The sequence below is a fragment of the Protopterus annectens genome, chromosome 2.part0, assembly GCF_019279795.1.
Source record: "Protopterus annectens isolate FY-2018-M chromosome 2.part0, PAN1.0, whole genome shotgun sequence".
NCBI classification, from domain to species: Eukaryota; Metazoa; Chordata; order Ceratodontiformes; family Protopteridae; genus Protopterus; species Protopterus annectens.
Window position 1 is genome coordinate 1,775,350,100 of NC_056728.1, and position 16,344 is coordinate 1,775,366,443.

Sequence of the window (16,344 nt, forward strand, 5' to 3'; positions counted from 1 at the left end):
GTTTACAGGCATGCACACGTGTGCATACCCGCTCAGCAAGAAACTTTGGTGTTATCCACAGTATACACCTTCCATTTTTTGGCTTTCCCTGGCCTACCTGTTGACACACCTCTTTCCCTGATAAATAACTGACAGCTAACACATGCCACTCTGCTCCAATGAGCTTCACTACTTTCATACATACCCCCCTTGTGATGTCACCTATCTCCTACTCTGTTACTCCCCATATCCTACTCCTACACTCCACTGACTGTGCTCATTTGCTACGTAAAAGTGTGATTCACTATCCTAACACTCATTTACATAGGATTGCCTACTAATGCTTGGTTACATGTCTTAGACTGGGCTTCTCCCCTTAGCAACCCCTACTCGGTGGCCATGTTGTCTTCAGCCTGCTATTCCCTTACATTGTAATTTAACAATTTTCATAAGTTCCACATTTGTGGCTTTTATTTTCTTATTTTATGGTTTTTATAGCACACCCCATTTGCGCAGCGCTGCACTATGCTTAAACATCGGAAATCGCCGAAAAAAAAAGTATTTTTATTTTAATTTTGCATCTGGGAACATTTCCAATGGATGTATATTTGGCCATTGGCATGCTTCCTCAACCATATGCAACCTTTATTTAGAGCTGACAAGGCTCCATTGTGCTATTTGCAGAATGGTACTCAGTTGTCAACTGAGTACATTTCTGCAACTAACACGGCTCCTACTCAGACAGGTTTGTGTTTCCTGGATTGCATTTACCTCATCTGCATGCCTTTCGGCTGCAAGTGAGGTAATTTGCATATCCCAGCCCTGTCCGTGTAGGAGATGTTTTAGGAGCTCTCTTACACGCCCCTACAGGCTGTTCCTGGATCGCTCGTCGGACATGATGGCTGCATGGAGTTTTACTCTACTTGCACACTCCGTGCAAGCCATCGTGAATCCGGCAGAATGTCTATTTATGTAGTATAAATGCATAGTTATACAAATCAAAATCAAATTAAAGGAAAAATGCCAAAAGAATTAACTATAGTTTACAGAGTATAAAATGTGAGCTCAGACCTTCCTAGACTAGATGAATAGTTACAGGAAATGCTGGAAAGATAAGATAAGCAAGACTGATTGCCAGAAAAGTAGCTTGAGTTTTTCTAAAGCATCATTGTTATTAAAATATAATTGTTAAAATGTTTACAGGCAACACTATTTGGTAATTGTAATAGATGTCACTGATAATCTGTTTGCAAGTAAATGTTAAAAGAAAAAAAAACTCAGTTGCATCAAGTACAGCCAGCAAATGGGCTATAGTATACATACAGTTCAAATCAATTGTGCGGGAGGGTGTAAATACCTGCTAGAGGTAGTAAATAGCAAAAGTTAAAAAAAATGATCAAATCCAAAGTTTGTTAGTAACCTACTAAAGTAACATTCTATTCTCACAGCATAAAGCAGGTAAACAGTGCTGCAGTACTACAGGGGGAGATGTAATTTCTCAGTGTTACACTGACTATATAAGCAGTACTGCACAAGGGTCTGAAATAACGCTACAGAAAAAAATAAACAACAAGGGTATGAAATAAAGCTACAGAGGAAAAAAATGATATTTCATTCCTTCTTGACAATACTCTTTTAGGGGGAGGGAAAAACAGGTATTAGTGTATTAGAAATACTGGTAAACTGGATTAAACCTGACAGGATAAGATATTTTACAAGTTGTTAATAGCTATCATAATAGTTATTATTGTATTGTTTAATATTAAATTGTATTTTCAACATGTTAAACTGCAAAGCTATACACAAGATGATTTAAAATTGCTTTATTAAAGCTATACAAGACAGAATAAAGATATGCAAAATGCATAAATGTTTCTAATAGCAAGAATGGTCACTATTTTTAATATTTTTGGCAAAACAATGTTGGTATAAAAAAGCATGAATGTTTCTAATTGCTGAGTATGTAGTTTAAAATAACAGGATGTATGCCTCTGGTGGCAATTCCACTAAACACTTCTAAAGAGACATAAGAAATTTTCCAAAATTTTGCTTAATATTAATGTTATTAAATTTGTAAGATTAGACTAAATGTACTTTATAGTCTTTGTATGTACAAATGCAGAAACATTCAGTACAAATAATTGTCTTTGTATGTACAAATGCAGAAGAATTCAGTACAAATGATAGTCTTTGTATGTACAAATACAAAAAAATTCAGTACAAATGAAATTATGTGTAGAGAAAAAAATGGGTCCAGGGTACCTACTAGATTGAAATGCATGAACAGCAAACTGTCTGTGTAAATGCATACTGTACAGAATACATTGTAATAAATTCAAAATTAATTTGTCAAGTTGTAACATCACTGGTTTTACCCCAGCTAGCTAGAGAAAAAAAAATAAAATATTGTATTCATACAGTTAATCGACTAATATGTAAATAGCATTCTTCAGAGTATACTTCACTGTCAACTAAAGTGTATGGGCAGTTTAGAAATGTTATGGTTAAAATGACATTAAAACTGTATATTTTCAGCAGTGTATAAATGCTTGCAGTAGCACATGGTTCTTGTCTCTTATAGTTAATTCAGCAGTTGCAAAGAGTTAATAAAAGAGTTCTAAGTCATAAATTAAATTCTGTGATTGCAAAAGAATAAATTAATCAACTTAAAAAATAAAACTAAAGCAGACACAGCTCATTATTGATTAAATATTTTCACAGAATGGCCTGCAAAAGAAAACGTTAAATACATTAATTTTTGGTAGTAATACTTGATATAATTTTATTAACTGTGTAAAATTGCATTTTGACTTGTATCAAAAAAAGACTAAAGGTTTTGTTTCTTAATGTTTAAAAACAGAGGGAATTGTTAGATATAAATATTAGGCTGAAATTAATTCTGTTGTAAACATGCTGAAAGAAAAAGTTTGCTTGAATATACGTATAGAGTTTAAAATGTGCATTCATACTATATGTATAACAGACAGGCTTCTATTCACAGCATCAAAAAGAAAATACCTAACAAAGCAATATTGGAAAACAAACATTACATGATTTTCTCATGTTTGCAGAACAAATATCTATTAACAGACATATTTTTTTGTAAATTCAGCAATACATGATGTTTTTTCTATAGGAACAGCTTATACAGATGTTTCCTTTCAGAATGGCGTCCTCACATCAGCAGAAGTGCTTAAATCACAAAAGGACAATAGAAAAGTCTTAAAACAGACATTATGTGACTTCCCACAGAAGGCCAGAAAAATATACCAAGAGGAAATAACAATCTGTGTGCGTGACTAGCTCTCTATATAGCAATTGTAGTAGTTCAGTTATGTGAGAGAAGGACAGAGAGAGGTATTTTGTAGAAGTCATCATTCATATCTGTAATGAAGGAAAACTTTGTAAATATATGATACAAATCTGACAGACTACGTGTGGTTTGTTATAAAATAAGTTGTTTGTAACTGTGCTTATAGCTGCAAAATATATTTCTTTATCAGTGTGCAATTTGAAAGGCATGGTGCTTTAAACAGACTACAGATGGAGTCATGCAAAGCTATGTGTCTCTGATTCAGCAGTAAACAACACAGCAAGACTGTGTGTTTTAAGAAGACTTTTGATCCAGCAGGCATAGGAGGAGAGCACGCAAACTTAAAATACATTTTTCAGAGTGTGTTCACTGTGTGTTCACTGTATGCTCTTAAGGGAAATTGTGCTTGATGCAGAGAGGTCTGCATCTGGAAATACTGAGTGCCTCTGTTTGTATTCCAAGTGAACATCCCTCTCCAGTGTCAGTGGTGTGGATTGATGCTCCTTGATCACTGGCTCAGAGATGGGTCGTCACAGTCTCATATACTATAAAAGCTGCCTGCAATACTACATCTAATAGGACAGGTTAATGCAAGCAGGTTTGCAGTAGGAGAAGCTCCCCCCCTCACCCTTCATGTAATTAACAAGTCCCCCATACTTCCAAACTTATATATATATATATATATATATATATATATATATATATATACCAACTTCCCAGTTGCACAACATTAGGAAAAGAGAAAGTATCAAACAGTTCACAGTGGCTTTTAGTAATCATTTTCCTTCTTACAAAAATGAGCAAATGCTTCTGCCACCTGTCATATAAAAACATTAGGGAAATAAATTATTTTTTATATTTCCTTAGGCATATGCTAACAAAGTTAATGAATCCCAACAACAGTGGGCTCTACCAATCCATACTTGGATCCAGCTAGGCACATATGCAGACATGGTCAAAATGACTCCTTTTGTGATTCACAGACCTTAAACTAGTGGGATTTCAGCTATCAGTAAGCAGTTTTTTTAATATAGATGTTTTACTGAAAAAATATTATTTTCCAAGATTATTCTATTTTTTTTGCCTTCATAGTCAGTTACATGAATGTTCATGTTTTCCTAAATCCATGTGGACATTTTATAAAAAGCTTGTCTATCTTAAGTAGAATGGTGACATGAAAGTCACTGATGTCTATATTTGCTACTTCATTTCTAGAGCAATGAAAGCAATTCATATTCCATCTTATTCCTCAGGTTACCAGTCTTTTCTCACCCTTGTGAATCTAATAGTGTTTTGTTGCCTTCCCTTCCATTTTTGGCAGTAAGTCATTTATTAAAACAACACTTTCCTGCTGTACTAATGAGCTTGGTGTTTGCCCTTCAAGATTTAATTTCATTATTTAATCTTAGTGAGTTCTTTACCTATAACTCTTCATCTTAGCATTATTAATAATTCGGTGATAATTCCAAACCACTTCTATCATGTGGGTAAATTAAACATGATACAATTTCAGAATCTTCAATTTTTTAGTCATTTTGTGTACAGAGTATGGACTTTCCTTAGGATACACCTCAAATTGTGATGTTAATTTGTAATGATTCCCCTAAATTATCTTTAAATGTTATTACTCTTGCTGAGAAAGAAAAACATTTCCTGATACCTTTTTGAGTCCATTATCTAAATTTGTTTCAGAAGTTAATGTCTGTAAATTTATATTTGTTTTTCTTCAGAAGCATTGTTTACACCGTCTTCAGTTTTGGGTGCTTATACTGATAATAAGCTTCTCCATATTCATTTGGAAAATCTATGGAAAACGTTCCTTCAAATGATTAATTCCTTTAAATGGTGCTTTACTCAGTTCATAGTTTTTCATAATGTTTACTATACTTCAGTGATTTTTTTTGAACAATGGATACCATAGGGTCTGTTGAGAAACTGATATAGCTCATGTCTTTAGAGGTTGTATGAAAGCTATCCTCTCTGAACGTTTCTAAATGCAAAGTGCAAGTCTAAGTTCCTGATACAAGTCAGGCAGAATTAGTCACAAGTTTTGCTTGGGGGGTAGACCAGGAATATGGAACTAATGAATTGAAGAAAGTACTGACATTTCATGTAACAGTGTTACGGGACACATATGATTTCTTGAATAAAGTAACAAAAGCTATAAATGAACATACAGACCACCAGGATTTATTATTAACAACTTTAGATGTGAATAGTTTATTCACATCGATACCAAATGATATAGGGATCGATTCTGTAAGGAAGAACTTGACTCAAATGATAAATTCAGCTGAAGTAAATAGGATCTGTGCACTCCTGGAATTAATATTAGAAAATAACTATTTTGTGTATGGTCACTCTATATACTGGCAGAAGTGGGGGATTGCTCTGGGTACCCCCTGCACTAATAGTTATTCTAATTTAGTGCTAGTAGAATGGGAATATGAATATGTTCTTGCTCCCACCAATCCCTGGTATGGTAATATTCTTTACTATGGTTGTTTTGTGGATGACCTGTTTATTCTGTGGAGAGGAAATTAGGGACAGTTTCAAAGGTTTCTTGAGTACCTCAATGTGACCACCTCATACCTGAAGTTTACAGCACAATGGTCACATGAGTCCATCAGCTTTTTGGATGTCAATGTTATATTAAATGAAGGGGACACAATAGAAACAGAGCTATACAGGAAAAGCACATGGAGAAATCACTACCTCTTGAAGAGTAGTATACATCCTAGATATATCACCAGGAACATTATGCGTAATGAAGTTTCTTGGATATGTAAGAGATGCAGCCAAGAGCCTGTGAGGCAAAAAGAAATAAAGTTTCTCCAAAAGAATTTAAGGGAGCGAGGTTATAACAAGAAGGACACATGTACCCCTCCACGAGAACAAAAAGAAAAGTCTGAACAAGCAGTTACCACTAGAGTTATGCTTACTTACAGTATGGATAACAGACAAATTCAAAGTGTGATAAACCAGATTTGGCAAATCTTAACCCAAGATCCACAATTAAAAATATTATAGGAGAGAAGCCAAGCTTTGGGTACAAAAATAAGAACATTTTAAAAAGATTACTATGCACTAAAGATGGTTTTAATAAATCCCTTATTATAGGGCAAAAAGGAACTTTTAGATGTGGCAACTGCGCAGCCTGTCCATATACCATCATCATCATCTTCTTTTGGCTGTTCCCATTAGGGGTCGCCACAGCAGATCATCTGTTTCCATTTCCTCCTGTCCCCTGCATCTTGCTGTGTCACACCAACCACCTGCATGTCCTGTCTCACCACATCCATAAACCTTATCTTAGGCCTTCCTCTTTTCCTGTTACCTGGTAGCATCATCCTTAGCATCTTTTTCCCAATATACATAGCATCCCTCACCAGCACATGTCCAAACCAATGTAATCTTGCCTCTCTGGCTTTGTCTCCAAACCTTCCAAGCTGGCTGACCCTCTAATATACTTATTCCTAATCCTGTACACCCTCATCACACCCAGTGCAAATCTTAACATCTTTAACTCTGCCACATCCAGCTCAAACTCCTGCCTTTTTGTCAATGCCACTGTCTCCAACCCATATAACATAGCTGGTCTCACTACCCACTTGTAGACCTTCCCTTTCACTCTTACTGGTACGCGTCTGTAACAAATCACTCCTGACACTCTTCTCCACCCACTCCATCCCGCCTGTACTCTCTTCTTCACCTCTCTTCCACACTCACCGTTACTCTGAACTATTGATCCCAGGTATTTAAACTCATCCACCTTCGTCACCTCTACTCCTTGCATCCTCACCATTCCTCTATCCTCCCTCTCATTCACACACATATATTCTGTCTTAGTCCAGCTGACCTTCATTCCTCTTCTATCTAGAGCATATCTCCATCTCTCCAGGGTCTCCTCCACCTGTTCCCTACTCTCACTACAGATCACAATGTCATCTGCAAACATCATAGTCCATGGGGACTCCTGTCTGATCTCGTCTGTCAACCTGTCCATCACCATTGCAAATAAGAAAGGGCTCAGAGCTGATCCTTGATGTAACCCCACCACCATCTTAAGCTCATCTGTCACTCTCACCGCAGACCTCACCGCTGTCACACTACCCTCGTACATATCCTGTACCACTCTTACATACTTCTCTGACACTCCTGACTTCCTCATACAATACCACAACTCCTCTCTAGGCACCCTGTCATATGCTTTCTCTAAGTCTACAAAAACACAATGCAACTCCTTTTGACCTTCTCTGTGCTTCTCCATCAACACTCTCAGAGCAAACATCGCATCTGTAGTGCTCTTTCCTGGCATGAAACCATACTGCTGATCACTAATCATCACGTCCTTTCTTAACCTAGCTTCCACTACTCTTTCCCATAACTTCATGCTGTGACTGATCAGTTTAATCCCTCTGCAGTTACTACAGCTTTGCACATCACCCTTATTCTTAAAGATAGGTACCAAAACACTTTTTCTCCATTCCTCAGGCATCCTCTCACTTTCCAAGATTTCATTAAACAATCTGGTTAAAAACTCCACTGCCATTTCACCAAAACACCTCCATGCTTCCACAGGTATGTCATCTGGACCAACAGCCTTTCCATTCTTCATCCTCTTCATAGCTATCCTTACTTCCTCCTTGCTAATCTACTGCACTTCATGATTCACTATCCGCACATCATCCAACCTTCTCTCCCTCTCATTCTCTTCATTCATCAGCCCCTCAAAGTACTCTTTCCTTCTCCTCAACACACTCTCCTCACTTGTGAGTATGTTTCCCTCATTATCCTTTATCACCTTTACCTGCTGCACATCTTTTCTAGCTCGGTCCCTCTGTCTAGCCAATTGGTACAAGTCCTTTTCTCCCTCCTTAGTGTCCAACCTTTCATATGCCTTATCCTTAGCCTTCACCACCTCTCTCTTTGCCATGCACCTCATCTCCTTATACTCCTGTCTATTTTCTTCATCTCTCTGACAATCCCACTTCTTCTTTGCCAACCTCTTTCTCTGTATACTCTCCTGTACTTCCTCATTCCACCACCATGTCTCCTTGTCATCCTTCCTCTGTCCAGATGTCATACCAAGCACCTTTCTAGCTGTTAATTACCCAGCTATTTGGTAACTCTTCACTGCCACCCAGTGCCTGTCTTAACTCATCCCTGAACTCCACCTCACAATTACCCTTTTTCAATTTCCACCATTTGATCCTTGATGCTGCCCTCACACTCCTCCTCCTCTTCTTGATCACCAACGTCATCCTACAAACCACCATCCTATGCTGCCTAACTACACTTTCCCCGGTCACCACTTTACAGTCTTTAATCTCCTTCAAACTGGCCCTGCTACATAAGATATAATCCACCTGTGTGCATCTTCCTCCACTTTTGTATGTCACCCTATGCTCCTACCTCTTGTTAAAATACGTATTCACCACAGCCATGTCCATCCTTTTCGCAAAATCTACTACCATCTGACCTTCTGCATTCCTTTGTTTAACACCATACCTACCCATCACTTCCTCATCCCCTCTGTTCCCTTCACCAACATGCCCATTGAAATCTGCTCCAATCACCACTCTCTCACCTTTGGGTACAGTCATCACCACTTCATCCATCTCACTCCAAAATTTTTCTTTCTCATCCATCGCACACCCAACTTGTGGAGCATATGCACTAACAACATTTATCATTACACCATCAATTTCCAGCTTCATAAACATCACTCTATCCAACACTCTTTTCACCTCCAAAACACTGTTAGCATACTGTTCCTTCAGGATAACTCCTACGCCATTTCTCCTCCCATCCACACCATGAAAAAACTATTTGAACCCGCCTCCGATACATCTAGCCTTACTCCCCTTCCATCTGGTCTTTTGCACACACAATATACCAGCCTTCCTTCTGTCCATCATATCAGCTAGCTCTCTCCCTATACCAGTCATACTGCCAACATTCAAAGTTCCGACCCTCACTACCACAGTTCTAGCCTTTTTCCTCTCTTCCTGCCTTCAGCCATGCCTTCTGCCTCTTCTCCTCCTTTAGTGAACAGTAGCCCAATTTCTGCCAGCATCCTGTTGGCTAACAGTACTGGTGGCAGTCGTTGTTAACCCGGGCCTTGACTGATCCGGTATGGAAATATTTACTAGTGTCCGCATTAATTTTTTTGGCTAAGTTTTATGCCGGATGCCCTTCCTGATGCAACCCTCCCCATTTATCTGAGCTGGGGACCAGCACAAAGAAATGCACTAGCTTGTGCATCCCCAGCAGCCTGTCAGTATATAGATAGTGTATATAAATTTGAACATCCTAAAACAAAGAAAGAATACATTTTAATGTAAAAGCCACATGTGTCAGTGCTAATGTAGTCTACCTGGCTACCAGTAGATTATGTCCAGCCTACTATGTGGGAAAGACTAATCAGTCATTCACAAGTCACATTTTGCGGCACCAGAGAGACATATGAAATGGAGATTTACACAATGCTTTAGCCACGCATGTGAATACATATGTGGAACATTTGTTTACTTACAAAGTTATTGAAATCATTTATGTGGGACTATGTAAGGGTGATATAGAAAACCGTACTGAGTTAAGAGAAACAAGATGGATCATCAATTTATGGGCTGATCAACCACCCGGCTTAAACAGCATTATCCCCTTAAAACCTACATTGAAAGCTAGGAGACCTACCAGTGGTTAACACAAAGGTGTGTTAGCCATAGGATCCATTGACTGGTTAGTAGACTCATGAATAATAAAAAGATAGACTGATTTTAAAACTTACACTGAAAGGAGATCTGCTATTGGTTAATAAGAAGGTATATCAGCTATAGGATCCATCAATTGGCTAGTAAAGACAGACTAATCGTAGTGATCGTATCATTGGTTAAGTTATAAGGCGGGCATCAAACCTTAAACTTCGACTGGTCATAGAGTGTTGGATGACTCTAATTAATGTAAAGTAGTTTTAGTTAAAAAGGTGCCAGCAGTCCCAAAGAGTTTACGATCTGAAGAAGATTGCCGAAAGCGCTTATCGTATGCAATATAAAGGGACTCTTTGTTTACTGCTTGTTTTTATCGAAGTCTTATATTAAATAACTGTTTTTAAAAGTAATTTTTTTCTGGATTCAAGTCATGGAAGTACAGCATGCCAAATTCTTCCAGGAATATGGAACTGGATGCACATTCTCTCATAATGATTGTCTGTGCACTTATGTTTCTAAAGTGTACATAATCCCTCAGGAATAAATATCTACCACTTCTTAATGGCTGCAGATACTTTTTTAAAGGGTCTCTAGCTTACAGGTAGATTTATGAATCAGTTTAAGATTTGTATGCTTGGCTGAAAATGTTGAATATTTTTACCCAGTGTTATTAGTATATTAGTTTAGTTCATATTTGAATATTGAGTTTCTTTTATTTTAAATCATTTAACGTGTGCAGCCATGAATATGTTTAACATGTGCTATTTTGTTTGTCATAGTTCAATAAAAAACATAAAAGGGTCAATGTGTCTGAGCCTTTGGCACCTTCCTTTACCTCTGTTATTTTCATGTTACTTAACTGTGCCTTTTTGTCAAGGATGCCAACATTTTCTAATATCCAACTCAAATTGTGGTTCATCAGATGGTGTATCATATGTATTGGGATTCAGAAACATGGCTGTTAGGCACATGGGGTACTTGCTGCTAAGTATAACCAGAAAGATCTGACTGCATTTCAAAACTCACCAGGAGTTGAGTAACAGGGTAGTATCCCATTGCAAGAAGTTTAGCATCAGTGCCCTCCAGTGCAGTCATAATAAAGTCAGAATGCCATCTGAACAACACTTTGCAGCATAGTGAGCTACCACGTGGCTTATCAGTGCAAGCCAAGATTTCCAGTGAACAAGCCCAGTCTCATACATAATGTACATGGGGGGCATTGTCATACTGTGACAGTATACTATGATATTTCTACAGATGTGCCCCAGCCATACATTACCGCAGGACTATTTCTAGCTACAATGGCATAATGAGAGAGGGATGGCTGCACTAAGTTGGTTAAGGCCTAAAGCAATAGACAGAGCTCAGCAGATATATACTTAACTAGGACACTTGTTATTGTGTAATGAACTGTAAATCAGCAGAGGCTTATTTAAGCCATCATAGGCCACTGCTGTACAGAATGGCATTTTTTCTGGCTCCCCTACTAGTGTTTTGTCGGAGATTTGACTCATAGATGGGGAATACCTACTTCATCTCATTCCTGTTTTCATGTAGGCCATCCAGATCTTTAATCAGACAAAGATTCCTGCTTTCTGGCTTTTCTAGTCCCGATCAAAGTGCTTACACAAGAGTATAAGAGTATAGATGTCACATTGATATGTCGGTAACAGGAACATATACTATACCAGTTAACAAATTAAAATTATACCTACTAAGAAATTGTTGTGTACAGTTAGCTTTCTTCCATATCTACTACTTTTTGATGTGATGCCCACAGCATTCGCTGTGCTTAATATTTGTGCTTTGTAGAGATAATTTGATTAAAAGAGAAATTAGTTGACTGGACTGAGCTCATTTTCAATATATTATGCTTCTACCTGCTGTTCTGAAATAGTTTTCTTCTAACTATTTTTAACTCTGAAAGCATCTTTCAGCACTGTTTAAAACAGTTCCCAAAAGAGGAAGGAACATGAAATAAGAGAAAAGTGCTTTACATAAGCCTGTTTTTTATTTCTGCCCTCATCAGATTATGTGAAAAATCATGTTCTATTTATAAGGGTACCAAATAATTCTTCCATATTCTAGCTTGTATTTTATGAAGCAGGAAACAGGCTAAGCATAATCCCAGGGGAAACATCAAGATATAAGTTTATAGCATACAGCCAATGGTTCAGCTTCTCTCTCACACATCTATTTAGTGTGAGACAAAGGAAGCAGCAATGTATCCCTGGTTATACCAAAGTCTTTACATTCCTGAACTTGTTCAGTATTACTGCTGTTGAGATAGTATGAAGCCCTTCATCACCACTGAAATCTCAATAGCTTCTGTTCAGTAAATGAAATTGAAATGCTGCTGCTGTTTTTTGCTTCTTAATGTGCTTATTGATCAGACAGCTCTAAACAATATGTACCTTTTCATAAACTATGACCAATAACATATTAAAAATGTGTCTTCTTTTTTAATTTCTGCAGGTGGAAATCATCAAGAAACGACTTAGCAAGGACATACTTCACAATCCAGTTGTCATGCTGAACTTCTGTCCAGATCTAAGAGGTGCTCAGCCAGAATTAAAGAAAATGCATGGAGAATTTATATTTCTTATTGACAGAAGTGGAAGCATGAGTGGGATAAACATCAATCGTGTTAAGGTAAACTTCTCCATAAATGTCTAACAAGTGGCTTGTTTTTTTGGCATAAACTAGCTTTAGGACAGATTGCAAAAAATGCAGACAAAATGATCACCATCTTTGTAATGCAGTTTTGTCTGACTTCTGTGATATAACAAGATATGGGAGATGAAATGAGGGAATGTGGATCAAGTTTCAGGAAATGGGCAGAGTTTAAAAATGATACCCTGTTAGAGAACAAACATTCTCCACAAAAGTATTAATCCATGATGAGAGGTGAATAACAGGGCCATAGCTTTGTGGCAATATAGTAAGTCTCTGTGAAGTATAAACAGAAAAAAATACCATCTTCCTTAAATACACCTAGTTACAGAGTGTCAAATTAAAATAAATGCAAAGAAAGAAAACTCAAATAACAAAAGTAACTCTTTGTTCAATTACAAGAAGCTGCCATTTTAGTTTCCCCTCTATATCTGCAGCTTTTAAAAAGTCATGTTTGGTGAGCATGGGAAAAATAAATAAATAAATAACAAATGCAGTTAATTGATATAGCAGTTAGAAGGATGTGTTTGTGTATGTGTAGAGGGGGTAACAGAGGGAGACAAAGAGTGTGCAAGTAAATGTGAGTGGGGGCTAGCAATACGCTTTATGTATATTTTCATTCAGCTGATCACAATAAGATATCTGATGTATACACAGTCACGAAAATTGTAATTGCTTAGCACATAGGTATGTATGTTGGTTTGTGTGTGTGTGTGTGTGTGTGTGTGTGTGTGTGTGTGTGTGTGTGTGTGTGTGTGTGTGTCTGAGTGCATATGAGTTACTCTATATGTGCAAGAGACTATTGCTTTGTCTCTTTGCATCTTGTTTGTGTGTGTGTATGTGCAAGTAAATGTGTCTGAATGTATGTGAGTATGTATGTAATGTACAGATATAGATGTGTGTGTGTGTGTGTGTGTGTGTGTGTGTGTGTGTGTGTGTGTGTGTGTGTGTGTGTGTGTGTGTGTGTGTGTGTCTGTGTGCATGCGCACACATTGGTAAATACTTATATAATGCATATTTTGGATGTAAAATTCTTCCTAAAGCCACAATTAATATTCTACAGAAATTTTGAAACATTAGTCAGAGGAACAATTTTATATTAAAATATAAAAAAATGTATATATAGTATCAATAAAACAGATGCATAGAAATTTAACTGTCTGTTTTTAAGCGCAACGATGGCCTCTGCAGTGGACATTAAAGGGCAATAAACTTCCATGGGTGTGGAGCTCCTCCGCCTATGCTGTTGAGCCTCATAACACTCCTAGGTGGTCTATTTCCCTGCAATGCCCACCTTGTCAGGTATTATTGCTTGCATACAATTGAGCCTGGATAATGAGTGATCCCCTTTTGGTGCTTCACATTCCAGACAGGGGAAATAATGTACATGAAGTGCACAGCGAAAAGAAATACACCTAATATGGCAGGAAATTCATGTGCTGAGACCATAGGTTATTGTTTAACTTTTATTTTTGTTGATGTATTGCTTTTATGAAGACTAGAAAATGTATTTATTTTTAGCTTCAGAGGCTCAGTGATAAAACAACTTCCTGATGTATTAGGTGTAATAACATTTTTTTGTACATAAGTCTCAGGAGTTAGCTTTGTAATAACAAGCCATCCCTATCCTGTAAAAACTTGCCTTATTGGGGGAAATGTGTACCATCACCAAGATTTACTCCCAGTCAGTCATGCTATATCTAGGCAGAACCCCACAGCCAATAAGACAGAGATTTTCTCTATCTCTCAGTGATAGCTAACCTAGGCCTACTAACCAGTCACCTGCCTATCCATCTTCACAACACTATTGGCCATGTAATTTTCCTTTTCCCAGTAGGATATTATCGTTTTCAATCAATCCTTTCTTTATGCTAAATATCAATACCACTTATGACTAAACCCACTGTCCTTAACCAGATCCACTCCCCAAAAATCAATTTCCTTTTGTGTTAGTTTCTTTTCATTGTTTGTAAGAGTGGAAGTACAGCAAAGCTTTATGGGTGAATTTAGATCTGATGATCTCTTGTAAGAAGAAAGCTCATCACTTAAAATAAAGAATTTACAATTATTCAGATAAGAAGACCTGCATAAGTGTGTTTTCCTTTTAATTGCTTATCTTTATTTTTAACTTTTACTTTTTAAATATGACCAAAATACTATTTTGGTAGCCTTTTACCTTGACTACTGGAAAGGTTAGTTAAAAAGCTGAGGACTACCAAAGCTACACCACTATAGCTTTTTTTCTGGAATTTTTCTACTTCTGAGCAGAGCTGGGAATCTGATGCACATTGGCAATCAGATCTTGCCTTGGACTGGTGCTATTGTTTATGTATTTCTTCATTTGCTGTCAGTAGGGCAACTTATGAGTGGACAGACAATAAAGTTCTGGCTACGCGCGCGTGTGTGTGTGTGTTCTTCCAACAACACTTGCATATACTACACCAACTGTTTAACATTTTGTAGAGGAACAGTTTTAGTATTTATACTAATAATTAAACAAGTACAAAACAATTTAACAGGTAGCTCAGTTTCTAAACACAATGATATTATGGCAGGCATTACATGGAAATAATAACTCTTCAAGGGTTGTGATTTCTGGCCTCACAATGCTCCAGGCAGTCCATTATTTTCATGGTACACCTGTTCTAGCAGGCATCATTGCTTGAACATTACATTGTACTGTATTGTATAACATTATTATACTTTTTTCTTCTATTTATATTTTATTTTAATTGCTGCACTTTATAGATATATATATATATATATATATATATATATATATATATATATATATATATATATATATATATATATCCCTGTTCTGTTATATATTAGTAAATGTCTCTATCACTGTTTTATTTCTAATTGTCATACGTTTATTATTATATAGTAACCAGATATTGTGTGGTGCTTTTAGGCTACATGTCAGCTCATGTGTGGTGTTTTTGGGATACATGTCATTTCATTAAGGGCTATGTAATCATGCTCTGTATGAACAAAACTATATAGTCAGCTACCCTCATATCTGACATTAACATAATCACAAAAATAGGTGTTTCCTTAAGAGACTTACTCCCCACCTTGCAGCCCCACATGGAAGGCTCGCTCATCACATGCCATGGCACTATGGCTACAAGCTTTGCAGACATTCTACTTTTTGTGATAATAAAGCACTGTGTTACCAATACAATTTAATGACATGATGTGAGACTTTAATTTCTCACTAGAACAAAAATGCCACTTCAGCATATTTTGTTCATTGAGACAAAAAGTATTCCCATATTTATTGTAGTATTATTATTTACTGACTTAACAAAATGTGTTTTGTATGGTGTAGGCTTGATCTTTTTTATTTATCTGTGTTGACTTAGGTTGGAGCTACTTGGTACACCCCATTTACGGAGTGATCTCAGCAAATAATGCTCTGTTAGCTACATAATTGTATGTATTTATTTACATTTGTTTACCAGGTAGTGTACGACAGGGCCAAGGGCCAGTTTTCAGCAGAGACCCGGGGAGAAAAGCTCCAAGACAAGTAGTAGACAACAACATACCAATGGAAAAAGATGAAAAAGTTACATACATGCAGAGGTAATTACAATTTCTGAATACATTGATAAAAACAGGTAAGTGATGTCATTACATACAAGATAATAATACTGAAGC

General features: G+C 37.0%; 1 protein-coding gene across 1 annotated transcript in view; it reads left to right on the plus strand.

Annotated features, from left to right (window-relative positions):
* VWA5B1 (von Willebrand factor A domain containing 5B1) overlaps window positions 1–16,344 on the plus strand; it is a 1,382,556-nt gene that overhangs the window by 578,286 nt on the left and 787,926 nt on the right. Inside the window, exon 9 of the mRNA XM_044060446.1 lies at window positions 12,481–12,657. Within this exon, the coding sequence (XP_043916381.1) occupies window positions 12,481–12,657 (177 nt within the window). The remainder of the gene's footprint in view (window positions 1–12,480; window positions 12,658–16,344) is intronic.